The sequence below is a fragment of the Sciurus carolinensis genome, chromosome 12, assembly GCF_902686445.1.
Source record: "Sciurus carolinensis chromosome 12, mSciCar1.2, whole genome shotgun sequence".
NCBI classification, from domain to species: domain Eukaryota; kingdom Metazoa; phylum Chordata; class Mammalia; order Rodentia; family Sciuridae; genus Sciurus; species Sciurus carolinensis.
Window position 1 is genome coordinate 4013661 of NC_062224.1, and position 19117 is coordinate 4032777.

At 58.1% G+C, this 19117-nt stretch overlaps 1 protein-coding gene across 1 annotated transcript in view; it reads left to right on the forward strand.

The window, feature by feature from the left end:
* The first annotated feature begins 1096 nt into the window (after positions 1–1096).
* Positions 1097–19117, forward strand: part of Gpr137b (G protein-coupled receptor 137B) — a 40498-nt gene continuing 22477 nt past the window's right edge. Inside the window, exons 1-2 of the mRNA XM_047520566.1 lie at positions 1097–1795; positions 18810–18859. Coding sequence (XP_047376522.1) covers positions 1382–1795; positions 18810–18859 — 464 coding nt within the window. The 5' untranslated portion in view covers positions 1097–1381. The remainder of the gene's footprint in view (positions 1796–18809; positions 18860–19117) is intronic.

The following is a 19117-nucleotide window of genomic DNA, read 5'->3' on the forward strand; positions in this document are numbered from 1 at the left end:
TTGTCTTGCCTAGGCAGTGTCAGCAGCACCAACACTGCTTGTCCCTCTTCAGGAGGTGAGTCAGGGGTGCGCTGGGGGAGGGGTTTAGCATTTATCCTCAGAGGAGGAGGAGCAGGTGAGGGTTTTTAAGCATGGAGCCACAAGGGTAGATGTATTCTTTAGAAAGTTCATCCCAGCTGCTCTGCAGAAAGGGACGAAGGGAGCAAGTTCAGAAGACGGGACTAACTCCCTTCTTCTCTTTCAGTAGTGACAGGATAGGAGAACTAGACAAGGAACTCCACTCCAAAGGAGCACCCGGCCTTGTTCACTGGGGTGGGGTGTGGGGTGGGGGTGGAAAACAACAGGTGTTTCCGAGGAACACCCGATCCTGGCTCCACCAGTCTCTCAAGACAAAGAACACACTATTGGTCAGGAAGTTGAGTTTCATTTAAGATGAAAAAAGGAATCACAAGAGATCGCTGGAGCCCTAGAAATTCTGGACTCTTTCTTCTGTTTACTCGAATTGCTTGCCTAGCAAGCTTCCACCCTGCAGCCTGGCTTCTCTGCTCCGCCCAGAACATTCTCCAACTCCCAGTACTCCCAGCGTAATAGTAGTGCGGCGCCTGGGGGAGTAAACTGAGTCAACTTCTCTGTCTGGGAGGAGTGGACAGGCCGCGCCACCGGGTGGGCTGGACCGACCTGGCAGGCTGCGCTCCCCAGTGCCGACACCCGGGCGCCTCCGCCACCAGCGGGTTCTGAGCCGGGGGGGTGCAGCCGGGCCGCGGGGCGCGTCCCAAGGGTCTCTGCGAGAAGAGCCCAGTCACCGCGGCGAGCACCGGCCCTTTCCTCATCCGGAGGTGCAAGCGACCCCAGTCACAAGCCCCGTCTTTGGCATTCCTGGATTTAGAAATGACCATCACTCCAGACGCTGTCCAGTTCGTAGCCACAGGGTCCTTTCATTTCTAAAGGGGGTGGGGAAAGAGCTGGCAAAGTGTCTGCTTTAAAACGAAAAGAACTCCTGCAAGACCAGTTGTCATCAGCAGACTACGAGGAAGAGAGCGCGGCCCCCACCCCTGGCGCGGCGCGGGGCGGGGCGGGGCGGCGGGTCCCCCGGACGTGCGGTGCTACAGGTGGGCGGCGGGCTGGACCCTGCGCGCCGTGCGGTGCCCGGGAGGGAGCGGGCGCGCGGTGCGGTGGCCGGGATGGGCGGGCCGGGCGCGCCGTGCCGTGCGCGGGCGCGCGGTCCTGGGGGCGCGGCGCTGCCAATCGCAGACAAAGGCCGCCCAGGGAATCATGTGGTGCCGCGGGAGGAAGTGCCGCTTGTTTTCTTTCCTCCGGCCTCGGGGCTGCGGCGGAGCGCGATGCGCGGAGACCCCCGCGGGGGCGGGGGCGGGGAGCCCCGATGAGACCCGAGCGCCCCCGGCCGCGCCGCAGCGCCCCCGGCCCGATGGAGGCACCGCCCTGGGACCCGGCGCACAACGACTCGCTGCCGCCCACGCTGACCCCGGCCGTGCCCCCCTACGTGAAGCTCGGCCTCACGGTGGTCTACACCGTGTTCTACGCGCTGCTCTTCGTGTTCATCTACGCGCAGCTCTGGCTGGTGCTGCGCTACCGCCACAAGCGGCTCAGCTACCAGAGCGTCTTCCTCTTCCTCTGCCTTTTCTGGGCCTCGCTGCGGACCGTCCTCTTCTCCTTCTACTTCAAAGACTTCGTGGCGGCCAACTCGCTCAGCCCCTTCGTCTTCTGGCTGCTCTACTGCTTCCCCGTGTGCCTGCAGTTCTTCACCCTCACGCTGATGAACTTGTACTTCACGCAGGTGAGCCGCGGGACGCAGCCCCGGCGCCGGGCGCCTGCAGGGCTCTCACCTGGTGGAGCAGCCTGGACCTGGGGGTGGCGGCCGGGGGCGGTCTCCTTCGCCGCGCAGACGGGAAAGGCGCTGGTTCTGGGGCCCTCTGAGCCGGTTCCACCTGCCTCCCTCCCTCCCTCCTTCTGAGTAACCCGCTTCGTTCCCGTTCCCGAAAGTGGCGAGGAGACGGAAGAGGAGGGCTGGGGCCGCCAGTCCCTCGCCCCCTTAGCTCAGCACCACTTGGTGGGTACCTGAGCGCCTCTGCGCACCGTGCGAGGCTGCATCTTCTGCATGCATGAGATTCGGTACCGATGGAGGGTACACACCAGGGAGGCTTGACCTCTACAGTACCCGCCTCACCCCTGTCTGCCTGTCTGAAGGCCCCTGAGCCCGACCTGAGAAGGTCATCTACATATCGGCCCCACTTTGAGGCCGGACACTACCTTTTTTGAGTAATGGCAGGGTGGACCCGGCCTGGTTTTGATGAGGTGTTTTGAACCTCAGGCTTAGGAGCCTTATTGAAGTGTGACTGACCAACTCATTCCACAGGATTGCCTAACAGCAGTCTGGGGTCACACCCAGCTCCCCAGCTGTGGCAGGAGGTCAGGCTTGCTGTCTGAGCTCATCTGAGAGGCCCCAAGAAAAAACCATAAAGGTTAACCGGGGCTCTTTTACAGGCGCAGGATTCATTTTATGAGGCATATTGTTAAAAAGCTAATAGGTTGCATGTGAATTCATTTGGCTGCTGATTTACCTGTTGGCTTAATGAAAGTGCACTAATTAATGTAAGTACTTTGCAAGTACAATGCAGAGCCTTGCACAGAGGTTTAACAGCACTGCCACCATCATCATTATCTCTATTCCTATTAGCATTCCAAGTATGAAAATGTCCATTCTTGCTAGGACACTGCCCAGGGAAAAGGCTCCAGCTGTGTCACCTGGTGAGGGTAATGTGAGAGCTGTCTCCTGGGCAGAGGCCACACACACGCAGACCTTCCATGCCTTTTAACAGCTTGTCTTTCTCAAAATAAAATGTCATTGAGTAAAAAAGAAAGAAAGAAAAATAATTGCTCTGGTGTAGTGACAGTCACCAACTGAAAATTTGGAGGAAATATTTTTGGCTTAAGATGGCAGATGTGATGTTTAGTTGATATTAACATTCAGTGGGTCTGGCTGAGAGCCTTCTCATGCGTCCGGTGTATCAGCATATTTTCCAGTCCAGGAGTAATGGTATTGTCTGTCCAAATATTACTTTTAAACTTGCAAATTGATTCAGGCAGTGGGCTACATTGCAGACACTGGGCTTTGTAATTGGATCCAAATTGGGTGGTTCCTGCCAGATGCAAAAAGTAAGTTGGTGTTCCCTTCAAGAACTGATGATAGCAATATCACACATTGACATCTTGACTCCTGACCCTTTTGGGAAGGAGGAAGAATGTGAGGAACTGCCATGGGTCTCTGGTAATCACATGCAAATCCTGAACTTAGAGCCGGATCAGGGACTGGGCTGCACAGTTTTTGCACTGTCTGCTGGTTGGTGAGTAAATGCTGAGCAAGGGAAAAAGTGACCAGGCAGACAGAGCCACTCTGGCCAGGAGGCCCAAAGTCATGGCCCTTGTCTTCTTTTTGTCTCCCAGGCAGGCAGGTGTTGTAGCAAAGGGCGTTTTCCTGAAGGTCTAGGGAGGCAGGCAAGAGGTGGCGGCACTTAGGGCTGCATCTCAGACCCTGGCAGGCAGAGCCGTTCCTGGCTTCCAGACAAGAACGCTGGAACTTCCGGGGGTGGTGGGTGGCTTTAAGAGGCTGACCCCGTGATGCCAGCCCAGCAGTGCCCCTGCTCTCCTGCTGTTCCCACACACTTACTGTCCTGTACAGCATTCTTAGCCATTGGCAGCACCTAAAATGGGGAGCTCCATCTCAGACCAAGGCAATCTGATTCGGGAGGGGGAGGGTGGCGCGCACTGTGCGCTAGGCACCGTTCTGAGCAGAGTGTCTTCGTGCTTCACAACAACCCTCTGAACAAGCCCTGATATTGTCCATTCTACAGACAGGTTAGTGATTCAGCCAGGACTTACACCCACATCTGTGACATTGAATGTAAGGCTTGTCTTTATGGTGCATCGGAAGTCTCTCAGAATGGGAAATGTACCCAGACTAAATGCAAACACCTTGTTCTCCAGGACCTTAAGATTTGGGGAGATCCAAAATATATCTATTACAATTAAGTAGGGGTTCAGTTGCATTTAGGGCCATAGAGACTGTACATCTGGTGTAGTTAAGTGGTGGTTTGGGGGCAGCTGGGTAATAAAAAGTATACATATGGCATTAACTCATGATTCAAGGGATGGCAGGAATAGATTTTGAAGCCCTGGGGGACTGGAGCAGGCCCTGAGTCTTCACAGAGGTGGGTTCTGAGGCGGGAGGCCGGCTGGGAAGGGAGGGAGCAGTGTGGCAGAGGTTTGGAATTGGGAGCTTCCTGGAGGCAGGGTCCAGGAGGTGGAGGGGGCTTTTTTCTGTCCTCACATCCTTGGGGCTGGTACACTTCCTCATCGTAACCCCTCCAGTAGCCCATAGGAGGGCGCCCTTACCCTCCCCCTGGGACTCAAAGATGAGGCTTTGCACCCCCCTGTGCGGTGGATGGGTGTGGAGCCGTGCTCTTCTGCCACCCCTGCGTCCCCTGCATCCCCATGATGCCTCTGTGCCTCACATACACACTGCACAGCTGTGGACACCTGCGCCACCTGCCCGTGGCCCACATCCTGCAGCAGGCTGATCGTGGAGCAGGCTCCCCTTGCTTTACTTTCCCCCACATTCCTGTTTTGAAACTCTTCCCCGTTAAACCTCTTCTTCAGCCCCACTGAACTCTCGGGCAGATCTGCGTGTTCCAGTCACACTCGGTTATTAAATCGTTCTGTCCAGTTTAAATCTCCTTTCCGACTCTGCCTTTCCCATGAAGCCGGGGGGCTACGTCGGCCTCTCCTCCACTCAGCTGCACAGGTGACTGGTATTCACCAGGTCTCCTCCTGGGCCCACCCTCCCGCCCCCTCTCCTTCCCTGCCTGGGAACCTGCTGAAATCCCAGGTGGAAGCAGGCGCCACCCTCCAGGCTCCTCGTGCCCAGGCTCTGCCAGGCCTCCCTCTCTCACCCTTTGCTCTGATGCCCACGCCCTCTAGGCCTGCAGGTTCCAGCTTGGCAGGTGCTTGTCCAGGCTCCCTCGGTGACCTGGCCTGAGGTGCTCCTGCCAACAGGCTGATGAGCACCCTTTCCTGTCTCCACTCAACCTTCTAATGAGCCCGGGTGGTGGGGAGGCGGCCAGTGGCAGGACTGGTTCTGCTGACTCTCTGCAGGCCCTCTGTGTGCAGCATGGGTGTCGGGCACACAAATTTCGAGCTCTTTCGGGACGTGGAGCATTAAGGACCTGTTGTTTCCAGCAGTGGGCCCTGGCTCCAACTCTGGGCACAGCTGAGCCCAGGCCGTCCTTCCCCTGGGGAAGTGGCGGGACCTGGACGCCTGAGGCCTCGCGCCGTGCTGCGCTGCCAGGATGTTGGATGGCCTTTCCCGTGGGGCCATTGGAGTGGGACAGCACATTCAAAACCAGGGCGTGTACAGGGTCTCTGCCCACCGGGCCTCATGCCCTCCATCACCAGGTCTTGGGGAGGTGCTCAGAAGCCCACGCTGCAGCTGCTGGGCAGGCAGATAGTGAGCGGGCAGGTCTGCTTGCACGGCGGGGGGCAGAGGGGCGTGGAGTGGCCATGGGCTTCCCAGCACCTCTGTGGCCACGTGTCAGTTGGGTGGAATGGGCCCAGCCCTGCTCAGTCCAGCCCCCTGACAAATTCCTGCCCTTGCTGGCCAGTGGTTTGAGGCACACAGTGGAGAGGTGCGGCCTCTCAGTGGCAGAGAGGTGCTGTGACCTCCTCACGCCTCGGGCCGATTGCAAGCTGACGTCTCTTGGGGTCTGGGCGCTCCTGGTCTCTGCTAAGACTTTCACAGGCTTCCACTTGGCTGGCGCAGGGATGGTTTGTTAGTCACGTGCTCCTGTCGGCTGGTACTGGGGGCCCCTGGGACACTGCGCTCGTCGGGAACGGTGGTTTCATCCTGGTTACCTGAGGCTCATGGTGGGTGCCTGAGGTTTATAGGGGTTGCTGGGAGCTCCTTAAGGGCACAGGGCCTGCAAGGGCTTGTGTTTGGAAAAGCGGGGAGCCTGTGGGCGGTACTGGGTTCAAATCCTGGCTCTGCCGTCAGTGACTGCCCTCCCTGAGGCTGCTGCTTTACCAGGGCCGCGGGAGCCAGTGTTTATCCTGTGGATTGGAGGCTCCAGCAGACGCCGTTCGGACTGGAGCACAGAACTCGCTTGTCCACGTCCTGATGCCTCTGAGCCCAGGTTCTTGCGTAGTCGCCCTGCCCTGCCCTGCCCCGGCCCACCATGCCATCAGGATGACTTGCCCCTCCACGTCGCAGTTCTCCTGTTTGCTGAGTGACCTGCTCTCAGCACACCCTGGGGAGGATATGGCCAGTCGGCCATCGGCTGCCACCCCTGTAGCCCCTGTGCCTGCTGCACATACCACGCTACTCATCCTGTGGACCTGGACAAGGAGGCCACTGAACGTTTAACCAGGGGCTTTGTCTCCACCCTCGACCCCAGAAGAGGGAGGTGGTGGTGTTAGGAATAGAGGCTCTGCTGTGGCCCCTGGCAGTCAGTCCGTCAAGAACTGCTTATCAAGTACCTGTCACGTGCCGGGCCCTGCGCGAGGCCTGGGAACAGGGAGGCTCCAGGCCTTTGCTGATTGTGAAGAAGTAGGGTGCGCTGGCCCCGAGGTGTCTCATCGAGGAGCTGGGACCACAGAGGCACATGGGGCAGGGACAGTGCTCGGCCTGACCTCTAGCACCATACCCAGGCCCTGGCCTGGCACCGGCTGCCTTGGTCACTGTGTGTGCTGCTGGGTGTGTGCATGTGGGTCTGAGTGGCCAGTGGAAGGACTGGCTCTGCCAACTGCGAGTCTGTGTGTGGATGCGCATGCATGCACATGTGTGTACTGTGCCTGTGTGTGCCTGTGTGTGTACCTGTGCCTGTGTGTGCCTGTGTGTGTGTACCTGTGCCTGTGCATGCCTGTGTGCCTGTGTGTGTGTACCTGTGCCTGTGCATGCCTGTGTGTGTGTGTACCTGTACCTGTGTGTGCCTGTGTGTGTGTGTGTACCTGTGCCTGTGTGTGCCTGTGTGTGTGTGTGTACCTGTGCCTGTGCATGCCTGTGTGTGTGTGCCTGTGCATGCCTGTGTGTGTGTGTACCTGTACCTGTGCATGCACATGTGTGTACTGTGCCTGTGTGTACCTGTGTGTGTACCTGTGCCTGTGCATGCCTGTGTGTGTGTGTGTACCTGTGCCTGTGCATGCCTGTGTGTGTGTACCTGTGCGTGCCTGTGTGTGCCTGTGCCTGCCTGTGTGTGTGTACCTGTGCCTGTGCATGCCTGTGTGTGTGTGTGTGTACCTGTGCCTGTGTGTGTTCGTGTACCTGTGCCTGTGTGCCGGTGTGTGTGTGTGTACCTGTGCCTGTGCATGCACATGTGTGTGTACCTGTGCCTGTGTGTGCCTGTGTGTGTACCTGTGCCTGTGCATGCCTGTGTGTGTGTACCTGTGCCTGTGCATGCACATGTGTGTGTACCTGTGCCTGTGCATGCCTGTGTGTGTGTGCCTGTGCATGCCTGTGTGTGTGTGTACCTGTGCCTGTGCGTGCCTGTGTGTGTACCTGTGCCTGTGCGTGCCTGTGTGTGTGTGTACCTGTGCCTGTGCGTGCCTGTGTGTGTGTGTGTACCTGTGCCTGTGCGTGCCTGTGTGTGTGTACCTGTGCCTGTGCGTGCCTGTGTGTGTGTGTGTACCTGTGCCTGTGCGTGCCTGTGTGTGTGTGTACCTGTGCCTGTGCGTGCCTGTGTGTGTGTGTGTACCTGTGCCTGTGCATGCCTGTGTGTGTGTGTACCTGTGCCTGTGCGTGCCTGTGTGTGTGTGTGTACCTGTGCCTGTGCGTGCCTGTGTGTGTGTGTACCTGTGCCTGTGCGTGCCTGTGTGTGTGTGTACCTGTGCCTGTGCATGCCTGTGTGTGTGTGTGTACCTGTGCCTGTGCATGCCTGTGTGTGTGTGTACCTGTGCCTGTGCATGCCTGTGTGTGTGTATACCTGTGCCTGTGCATGCCTGTGTGTGTGTGTGTGTGTACCTGTGCCTGTGCATGCCTGTGTGTGTGTACCTGTGCCTGTGTGTGTACCTGTGCCTGTGCATGCCTGTGTGTGTGTGTGTGTGTACCTGTGCCTGTGCATGCCTGTGTGTGTGTGTGTGTGTGTGTGTACCTGTGCCTGTGCATGCCTGTGTGTGTGTGTGTACCTGTGCCTGTGCATGCCTGTGTGTGTGTGTGTGTGTACCTGTGCCTGTGTATGCCTGTGTGTGTGTGTGTGTGTACCTGTGCCTGTGCATGCCTGTGTGTGTGTGTGTACCTGTGCCTGTGCATGCCTGTGTGTGTGTGTGTGTACCTGTGCCTGTGTATGCCTGTGTGTGTGTACCTGTATCTGTGCATGCTTATGTGTATGCACATACCTGCCGCATGCCTGTGTGTGTGTGTGTGGAGAGGCTGCGTGTGGTCTACTCGCCCTGCACCTGCTCTGTAGAAGGAGCTTTGCGATTGTGCAGCACGGGTCCCCAGGCCTCTCTTCTGCACAGCTGCTTATTCTCTGCTGGTTGTCTGCTCGGGTGCCTCAGGACCATCCCCTGCCAGCTGAGAGGGGCTACTTTTCTTTAGTACACTCAGCGTTCTGGGAAGGAGTCGACTTCACAGCCCATCAGAAACCCAGCTCTCGACCTCTGCTCCCAGCGGAAGCAGGGCTCTGTCACCCCGGAACTCCCTGCAGTTGGTTCCGTTCGCCTTAGCTCTTGCAGCGTTGGCTGTATTTTTTTCTCCTTTACCTTTCTGTGGTCAGACAAGCAGAGGCAGGGACAGACCACTGTCCTAAGGCCAGTACCATTGCCCAGGTGTCTTTAGGAGCCCAGCTCAGGCCATGGCTGACCACAGATGCTGTCCCCAGGCTGTCCTTCCCAGCAGCTGCTGGACTCTGAGTGAGGGGGAATTGAGGGCAGGGGCGGGGCAGCAAAGGAGGACTGACCAGAGAGGACTGTCACTGCGAGGCTCTTGGGGTTTGGGAACAACCCAGTCATGGCATCCAAGGGCTGCTTCCGTCAGCCAGCCCCTGTGACCTTGTGTTTCCGTGGGAGAAGGAAGCCTTTCTCTGACCGAATGCCTGTTGGTTCTGACCTTCCGGTGGCCGATTCTTTTAGGACAGGAATAGCCATGGCAAACAATTCCAGCAGTACCTGGACACGGGCATTACAGAGGTTTGCAGAGGCTCCTAAATGTCGCTTTTTATTTGTCCTGCTGCTGAAGTTTAGCATCTTAACCTGTGAGGACAGACAAAGCCTGAGCAGGTCACTCCGCCAGAGGGTTGATGCCCTCCAGCCATGGGCGTGGGACGGGTCATGCTGCAGGACTCCGGCCAGCTCTGGGCCTGTGAGCCACCTGCGGTCTCTGCGTGTGTTTTTTTCCTTCTTTTTAAAATAACCTTTGAATGCTATTCTTAGCTCACATTTTGAAGATGGAGTTGCCCTGGGGCTGTGGTTTCCAAGATCCCACCCGCCTTTCCTCTGTAATCTTGCTGGCAAGTGCTCCAGGCAAGTCAGAGGCAGGCTCTGGCTCCTCCCTGGGCCGAGGGGGCACCCATGCAGGGGTGCCCGCCTCCCCGCCCCTCCCCCCTGGCAGCCGCAGCGTGGCTGGACCTGTCCTGGAGACTTCCATGGAAGGAAGCACTCAGGTCCTCTGTGCCTGGCTTCTCTCACTTAGCACGTTGTTTTGAGGTCGTCACATGGTAGCTTGTGACTGAACTTCCCAGGCCTCTTCTTCTGTGGCTGATGGACAGTGGGGTGGTTCCATTGCTGCCTCTGTAGCCGTGCTGTGCGCAAGCTCCAGTGCATTCCCACCTCCGAGGAATTGGCTTTGGCCTGGGAGGACGGACTGCGTAGCTGGTTTCTCCTCGTGCAGCTGGCTGGTGTCCCTCAGCAGCGGCCTCTTCAGTGGCGACTCCAGACGCGGGGTGTGGGATATTGGGGGCTTTATTCCTTCACCTCCATGGTTCTCCCTCAAGGACGCTTGTTTAAAACAACAGTGGCTTTGATGTTATTTAAGTATAAGTCAAATCCATGTGCAGTAAGTCTTGTTAGGATTAAAAAAACTGCAGGAAAATGAAATAAAAATATTTCCAAAACCCAGATATCCACCAAGAGAGGCTGGGGGACAGAGCTCGGTCAGAGCTGCTGCCTGTAGCTCAGGCCATTGCGAGTTCGCCCCATCACCCTGGCCCTCCTGCTAGAGGCCATTTCTTGGATGCTGCTGGCATGGGGATGTCTTCTGACAGAGCTGGGTGACCAGGTCAGCTCCCCGGCTGGTCTTGGGTTGTGGTGGACAGTGTGAGGCTGTTTCCTCCTGCACCTGCTACAGGTGGGCTGGAGCCTGGGCCCTGCCCACATTGGTTTGGGGCAGCTCCTGGGGTCCAGACCAAGGCGAGGGTGAAGAGTGGCGGGGCGGATGTCTGCTTGGCGCCCCCCCACCCCGGGCCGAGCGCAGCACAGGAGGGCCTCCTCTGTGACAGCCTGTCACTTCCTCCCGAGTCCTCCCTGCTTGGGATCAGCCATCCTACTTCCTTTCCTTGTTCCGGACAGGGTGAGGACTTGTCCGTCACCCTCCTGACTGCTGTCCCTTAAAGCCCTGCCTGCAGTGAGTTAGGGGCAGCGCTGGGAGGAGCCGCGCTCTGCTGCACCATGCCACTCCCCCCACCAACCCAGGTTCCCATGGCCCTTCTCCCAGTGGAAGGACTCGGGAGCATCGTCTAATACCACGGCACGTTCGGCAAGGGCACAGGTGCTCTGGAAAGTCTCTCTTGGAAACCTCTCTTACTTCTGAAGCAGAACGTCGCTTGTGGGAACAGGGGGCTCAGACATTTTTCACTGCTAACTTCCTTGGTAGATTTTGCATAGTTTGTCCTCAGGGATCCAAAGGCTACTGCCTCTACTGAACTGGTAGGGCCAGCATGGCACTGCCCCCTTCGAAGCCAGGCGCAGGGTCACCTGTGGGGCTCCCCAGGGCAGTGGACTCAGGTCCTGGAACAGGACCTGGAAGCTCTCAGGAGGCCAGAGAAGGCTGAGGATACCCCGGGGAGCTCTGGGGTTTGAGTGCAGAGGATGTCACGGAGGGCCCGTGATCACACATGGAGGAAGCTCCCCCAAGGGCGGTTGTGTGTTCTGAGTCAGCACAGGACCAGGAAGTGAGCAGGACCCGCCCCTTGGGCTCAGGAGTGGAAGCTGACCCACGAAGACCCAGGACCTGGGCGGCCCCAACAGAGACGCGGCGCACTGTGGCTTTGGGCTGCCCGGCCCGGCGTGCTTCTTTTCCTTTAATGGGGTCCGTGTCTCCGGGAACCCTGGGTCGTCTCTGGGTGGGTTCGTCTTTAGGACGCTCTTTGAGGAAGTTCCAGGAGGAGAGTGGCTTCACACCAATTCCTGTGTGCGCACGGACGCTGATTCCAGTTGAAGCAGTGCTGTGGGATCCCAGCCCCCCGCCCCGTGTCCCCTGTGCACAGCGCCAGCCCCGGGGGAGAGCCGCTGGACCAAGGTTGCATCTGGCCACACGTAACTGGGCCGTCCAGACACAGGGAGCAAAGAGGGCGTTCGTTTTTCACCCAGTAAGAACCGAGGGGTCCAGGGTGGGAGCAGCGCCCCCTTCCCTCAGGGTGGGGTCCTCCTGGTGTCTCAGCTCACTGCAGTTGGGAGGCACTCCATCCCCATCACCCCACATTCCAGACGGGGAATGTGAGGGGGGAAAGCAGAAGGCACGTTTCTGGAAGGCAGTGTCCTCAGAAATCCCTCGCGGACCTCTGCTCGTGTCTCGCTCTGCCAAGAGGCGCCAGGTTGTGGCTGCTCGCTGCGGGGCGTCCCGAGAAGGCAGCACTTAGCCCGGTGGCCCGAGGCCCTGACCGCGTGGGGTTCTGGAATGGTAGGAAGGGGAGAAGAGCGGGGCGTCAGAGGTCAAGTCAGAGGTTCTGCCACACGGCCACTAAGTACTGCCCAGTGAGCAAGACCCCACCTCCCAGGCGGGCATGGAGGACCTGCATGGGACACCTGGCCATCTGCTGGTGACCAGCGTCCCCATCACCGGTTGCATGTGGAGAAGAAAACGGGAGATCCCACACAGCCCTTGACTCCTTTCTTCCTTTGCGGCAGCTTCCCGGAGCTCTGGCTGCCGGCCCGTGGCCAGTGGAGTCTGACTTTACTGGGGGCTTGTGAGAGTTGGTTGGTGTGACCCCCAGGTGGGTGGAGGGGAGGGATATGGCTGTCCTCGGCTCCCAGCGCCAGCTGCCCTGTCAGCCCCCGGCCGGCTTCTCCTGCGGGGCTGTGTGCACGGCAGGCCTGGCGGGTCGGTCGCTCAGTGCCTCGGACCCTGGAGTGTGCGTGGGCGGTTCGCTTGGCCAGTCCTTAGTCCCAGGACCCGCAGACGGTATCTGACATTTGGAAGGAGAGAAATGACTGACAGCAAGGAGGCAGTCCTGCCCTTGGCCTCTAGGAGAGACCACCTCCAGGCAGAGCCCTAGGACCGCCTCCTTTTCTTCAGGGAGTCCTGCAGAAAGGGAGGGTCCTGTGTCTGGACTTCAGGGACGCTGGCTGTCCTGCCCCACTGCACGGCTGACTCATGACTGGCGCTGGGGAGACCAGGGCCTCGGGGCTTGCCCAGTTCCCCAGTGTCTCAGGAAGTGGGCAGCCAGAGGAACCAGAGCAGGTGCTGAATGCGCATCTGTGTTCCTCACCTTTGTGAGCGTTAGAGTTCCTTTTATGGTCAAGAAAACATCAGGCAAGTAGTTGCGAATTGAGAATCATGGTTGGGAACGTGTGAGGACAGACAGTCCCAGCAGCCACGGCATGGGGACAGCAGACAGAGTACTTGTCAGGGTCGGGTGTTTGTCTAAGTGCTCTTCATAGTTAATTCACCTCAGTGTCTCAAAAGCCCACAGAGTGGGTGCTGTTATTAGTCTCCTTTACGGGGGAGGTAGGTACTTGCGGCATAGAGAGGTGTGGTGACTGTCTCAAGGCCACACAGCTGATAATTGGTGGAGCCAGGATTTGAGCCCATGTAAGGCAGCTCTGTTGGAGGTGGATACGCGGCATGGCCTGTTTAGATGGTGGGACCTTTGTGAACATGCGGGAGCAGAGCCATGTGTTTCCACAGAGAGCTGTTGTGGGAAAGCCGGCAAGTTGCAGAGGGCTGTGGAGGCTCTGGCACCTCTGTGAGCAGAGTAAAGCCCTGTGAGACGTCCTGTAGGTTGTCTGAGTCACACACCTAGCAAAAGACAAGCCTGCTGGGTATAAAAACACCAAGGTCGAGAGGGTGGCCACTGTGATCACCTGGGAGAGCGTAGAGCCCAGCGGGGCTGGACCAGGTGGCTGCGCCATTTCTGTTGAAAACAAAGCAGGGGGCACAAAGTGCAGCGCTCTGGGCTGGTGAGGCTGAGTGGGGGTCCCCTGGCTTAGCAATTCCTTTCTGTACGATGGTGATACATCGTACAACGTTCAAGGGGCTGGGGTGCAGCTCAGTGGCAGAGCGCCTGTCTAGGGTGTGCCAGGCCCTGGGCTCCCTTCCAGTACCAAGAAAAAAAAAGTCCTATCATCAGTCTGCCGCATTTTCAAAGGTATTTGCATATATGCATTTAAAAACCGTGTGAGAGAGGCTGTTTCTTTGGCCTTGAGTTTGCTTGGCACACTCCATTTCAGACCCCCTTGTTCCTGGAGGGTCTCCCCTGGGGGCCTCAGCCTGCAGGCAGGACCACGAGCCCATGGGTCAGGGTGTGAGAATTCAGTGTCCCCGTGTCTGTCCTTTTCTGGGGGCAGCGTTTCAGGAGGTGGGTCGCCGACGAGGGCCTCTGAGGAGGTCACTGTGGGGTTTACAAAGCAGAATGGCCACACAGAGGGACTCTGAACCCCATGCAAGCCTGGAAGCACAGAGCTTCATTCAGTCGGGCTGCCTCGGGGACAGCAGAGGTTTCTTGTGCTGAGCTTCACTGGACGCATGTACCCACAAAGAGCAGCGTGGGACGGTGCTGCCAGAAGCAGCCGATGTGACCTTAGTGAACATAATTGTAAGACGGCAAATGCCAGCTTGAAGTCACAGAAAACATGGGCGGCAGGAGCTCAGAGGGTGGGGAGAGGTCGGCCAGGCAGCGGGCTGTGATTTACGGGGTCAGGAGGAAAGTTCAGCGGCTCACGGGCCTCTCCGCGTCCATAGGAACAAATACGTCAGCGGCTGTGCTCGGGAGGGCTAGGTACAGGGCTCGGGGCTGCTGCTGGGGCACCGCAGCCACCCGTGGCGGGGGTGAGGAGGCCACTGCGTCACCTCACAGGGTCCCCAGGCTCCCTCCGAGGCAGGCCGGGGCCTCTTCCAGCGGCCACAGGGAAGCCCAGTCAGGCTGCCGTCACGGCCCCCGAGGGCCTGCAGGGCTCTAACTGGGACTTTAAGGAGCAGGGGTCGTGATGCCAAGACCAAAAGGAACTTGCTGGGGCAGCGGGAGCTGGATTTGCAGGGCCTCCTTGGGAGCTACTGCTCAGCGTGTCCCTTAAGCAGCTCCTGCACCTCCCCTGTCCTCTGTCCCTGTTACTGCCACAGGGGAGCCCCTGGAAAGACCTGTGCAGACTTCCTGGGAGGGGAAGAGAGGGGAGGAGGCAGGGCTCTGTTCTCACCATCCATTTCTAAGCCCCTGGGAACCTGCAGCGTGACCTCGCCATCCCCCCGTCCGTCCTCCCTGCGGCCTCAGTTTCCTGGCCTGCTGGGCGCTTGCTTCCCTCCTCCCTCCCCGGGGTGCCCTCCGTGGGCCCTGCCTCCACCTGCACCACCCTCCTTGGGTCACCCAGACTTAGGAACAAGGTTCCCGCACCCTTCAGTGACCTCTTGCCTGTCAAGCACTCAGTTTTCAAGAGGAGCTGCGCCTAGAGTCCACTGGCCGCTGCCACTTCCGGCGCCGCAGCCCACTGGCTGTCAACTTCCCCCAGGGCCTCCCTGGCTGCCCAGAGAGAGGCGGAGTGTTATCCTGCCTCACCTCCTACGGGTCGCCTCCACCCAGCAGAGGGGCCACCTCCCGGACTTCCTCCCTGTCCTTTTATTTTTAGCGGCTGACAGCTGTACTATATTCTCAGAGATTGCCACCATCTCCACGGTCAGTTTTAGACATTTTTTACGGATTAGCAGTCACTGCCCACCTCCCCTAGCCCCGGGCCCAGGCTGCCTCCAATCTACCATGCCTCTGATTTGCTTTGAACACACACCTGTGTTCACCTTCTCTGTTGGTCATGGAGCTGGCCATTTGCTCTGGCCCCACCCGACTCCTCTCTTTCTGTCGTGGTGTTAAGTTTTCTACTGAGGATCCTTAGCATCTCTTACCAAGGGTGCGCACGTTCCTGGCCTGGCCTGGCCTCAGGCTGCCTCCGGGCACCATGAGCCCCTTGTACCATGCATTTCTCTTGGAGATCGACAACATATTCGCTTTTCAAAGAGAATTCCTGGAGGGAAAATAAGTGCATCCCTAATGGTTTCTAAGTCTGTTTGTTCACATGACATTATTTCCAGTAACATTTATTATTAATTTCCAGTTCTGTCGGAAAAGCTTGAGAAACAGTAAATTCTTACAAGTGGAATTAGGGCAAAGCCTGTGAATGTCTTACAGACTCAGACTGGACCAAATCCTGATGAGCATCCCAGGAAACCCTGTCTTTCACTGAGATCTAGGAAGGGAGAGAGCTGCAGGGGCCAGGGACTGCGGGAAGCAGAGAAACGCTTTCTTTATAAAGGAGTGGGGGAGGCTGGTGGTGGCAGGGCGGGGTGGGTGGGCTACACTGCCCACGGGACTGGCCGCCTGTTTTGTAGCTCTTGACGGGGATACCATTCTGCAGGTCCGAGGCAAGAGACACAGCATTGTCCCAGCGGTGGGAAGGAGCAGAGACTGCATAGGAGCCATGGATGAACCCTAATCCACCCAGGCCCCCTCCTTTGTCCTCCTGTGACCAAGAGCTACATCTGCAGCAGGTGCCAAGGAACAGTAAAGAGCTGATGTGGCCAACCCAAGGTTGAGCCCACGACCTGCAAGTCCAGCTGAAGCCGGAGCCCTTCGGCGACTGCTGCTGTGGTTCTGGGTGTGTGGGTCCTGCTTCTCCAGGAACGCCACGGGCCCCCCGAAGGCCAGGCTGCTCACATCCTCTTCCTCATTCCTGAGGGCACTTGGCACAGAGCCCAGTCCCCAGGACATTATTCCCTAGCTGTCCCCTGGCTGGGGCTGCCACTCCCTTGGAGACCCCGGGTGATGCCCTGGGGTGACACAGTTGCAGTACAAGGGTGTCAGGTAGAGTGGATGAGTGAGTTGGAATGAGTCCCCTGACTCTAATGAGCCCCACCGTGGCGCAGTCTGGAAATAAAACCCTATATCTCTCTGACAAGGTGGAACGAGTTTTTAAAAAAGGATAGTGTAGTTTCTTCTCCTGGCTTTGATATTTTGAAGAAGCCTCTGTTACTGAAAACGAGATCCCCCTGTCCTGTCCCACAGGAGAGTCACGTATGAATCTGTTCCCTGCTCCTTAGTGAGGCTTAACTTTCCTCCTTACTGTGGGTGGCAGGGACATACCTCAGGTGATGCGGCTGGCCATCAGGACGCGGGCAGGGACACTGGCTCTGCCACTGTGGTGCCACTACCAGAGCCCCTAAGACCTTAGTGGATTTCTGGGTGAACCCCTAGTTCCTACCTACTTCCAAAGGGACTTAGGATGGCCACAAAGCTCACGTCAGAAACCCCATCGCTCCTCCAGGTGGCTGGCCGGCTCACCTGCAGAGCCCCGGGCAGGTGGAGAAGCGGGAGGTGCTTGCCTGAAACCTGTGGGAATACCTGCGACCCACCCTCAGTGCGGGCCTGGAGTCCTCTGTGGGGGCACGTGAGTGTGGGTGGGGTGTCTTCCCTGGGCCCCCTTCTCCCCCACCTGGTGACACCACTGACTGATGGCAGCTCATTCTCTGGGCTGGCATTCCCCAGGAGCCGTTGCCTGGCACGGTCGGGATCACCTGGAGAACTTACTGAACTCGAGATCCCTGGGCCTCTCCCCAGCCTCCGGACTGGGATCTCCAAAAGGGGGGCTGGGAGTTGGTTTTTCACAAGTTCCCCAGGGGATTCCTCTGCACCTGAAATTCCGAGAACTGCTGAGAAGGTCATCAGAAGAGTGTTTTCTAGAATGGCTGTTCCTGTTCCCCATGTGTCAGCCCACAGTCTCTGAATCCGCAGGCACCTGGGATCCACTAAGGATTTCCTGGGGTTCCCCTCAGATACCCATCCAGCAAACCAGTTGCTCCCACTTCCTCCTCAGAGGAGGGACAGCTGTACCTAACTGTGCCCACTGTGGTTCCAGGGCTGCCTGTGCCCCGCACACACCAGAGCCCAAGCTTCTGCTGGGCGCTCTTTTACTTTGGCCCCAGGCGATATGCATCTGTCCCTTAGAAAAATACTTGCAGGGACTGAGCAGATCCTCAGAGGAGGCCATATGCAGAGTGCTGAGCAGAGGGAGGCCCGGTGACTGGGGGATTCCTGGGGGGGGGAGGGGACAGGAGGGTGATGCAGGTTGGTGGCGGGGGGGCTCTGGGGAACAGGGAACCTTGTGGCCTAGGGAGGTCCAGAGGCCAAGGGCAGGTTTAGAAGGTCCATGTAGAAGTTCACTTAGCAGCAGGGAATGAGTCCTTTTTGCCCAGCTTTATTGAGATGTAATTGACAAAAGTGTACTTCGGGGTGTGCAATGTGAGGTTTCGATGTGTGTGTGTGTAGTGAAGAATTCCCACCACCGATGATGGACACTCCGACATTGTACATGGTTACTCTCGTTTTCTGTGCTGAGAACGCTTAAGATCTACCTCTTAGCAGAGTTCGAGTATGTAACACAGTACAGTTGACTGTCTCCACCATGCTGGGCTAGGTCTCCAGGACTTGCTGACCTGGGGGTGGAGGACGTCCACTGAGCGGAACAAGCACCGCTGTCACCACTATGTGGGACCTAGGAGCCAGACTCACAGAAGCAGGAGGAGGGCTCTTGGGCGGGGGGTTTGGTCACAGGGCCCAGCCGCTGGGAGGTGGGTCTCCTGAGCCTCCGTGGATCACCTCTGAAGAGAGGGCCTCTCCCCTCACTCTTTCATCCCCCTTTCCCTCCCTCCGTGCACCCACCACCTTAAGCCTGGGGGTCCAGGGAGAGCCAACACAGGAGCCCATGTGCTGTTGCTCTGCCGGGCTCCCCAGGGGCCTGGTGAGACTGGTCTACGCATCTCCTCACTGCCAGGCAGTGGCAGCCGTGCCCGCCTGCAGTGGGAGCCTGGGTGGGTTCCTGCTCTCTGCCGCCTCTCCACCTTCTGGAAGGCTCTGCCAGGCTGAAGGCCACACCCATGGGCATGAGTGCTTCAGCAGTCCTGCGGGCTTCTGGCGCTCCCAAGGGTACTGAGCCGTCAGTACTTCCGCGCGCCCGAGCTGCTTTGTTATCTTGACCGCAGACGTGCAGGACTGGGTAGGTGGACACACTTGAGCGATGCTACTTTGGTGCCAGTGGGAAGGGTGGACTCTTGATCCCAACCACGCACGTAAAAGAAGCGAGGCGCCTGGCAGGAACTCGTAGCTGCCTCCACTTTGGGTTTTTTTTAAACCATTTTTAAATACCTCTACCTCAAACATTTAAAACCACACGCACAACTTGAAAAGCGGTGCACGTAACAGAAGTTCTCACGGAAGGTGGCATCTGTGTCGGGCACGGGCGCAGGCCTGGGTGTGAGGGAAGGCGGGCACCGGGCAGTGGTGGCTTGGTGTCGGTGTCAGCCCACTCAGCGTCCTTGTTTCCTGTCATTGCAGGTGATCTTCAAAGCCAAGTCAAAATACTCTCCAGAATTACTCAAATACCGGTGAGTGCCTGGGACATTCCCTCCATGGCAGAAGGTGCACGCGCTGGCGCCTGACCCCGGTTCCCATCCGGGAAGCACACGTCACCCCTCTGTGAGCCCCTGGGGTGGTGATGTTTGCCTGTGAGACCATCTGTCTTGCTCATGAGAGTCGACCTCTGAGTTGGGACTTACTGGGTCTCGCAGTGGGTGCACTGTGTTCAGCAAGAGCTGTCTTGGCTGAGCAAGGAGGAAGTAGACGGGAACCAGTCAAGCCCTCTG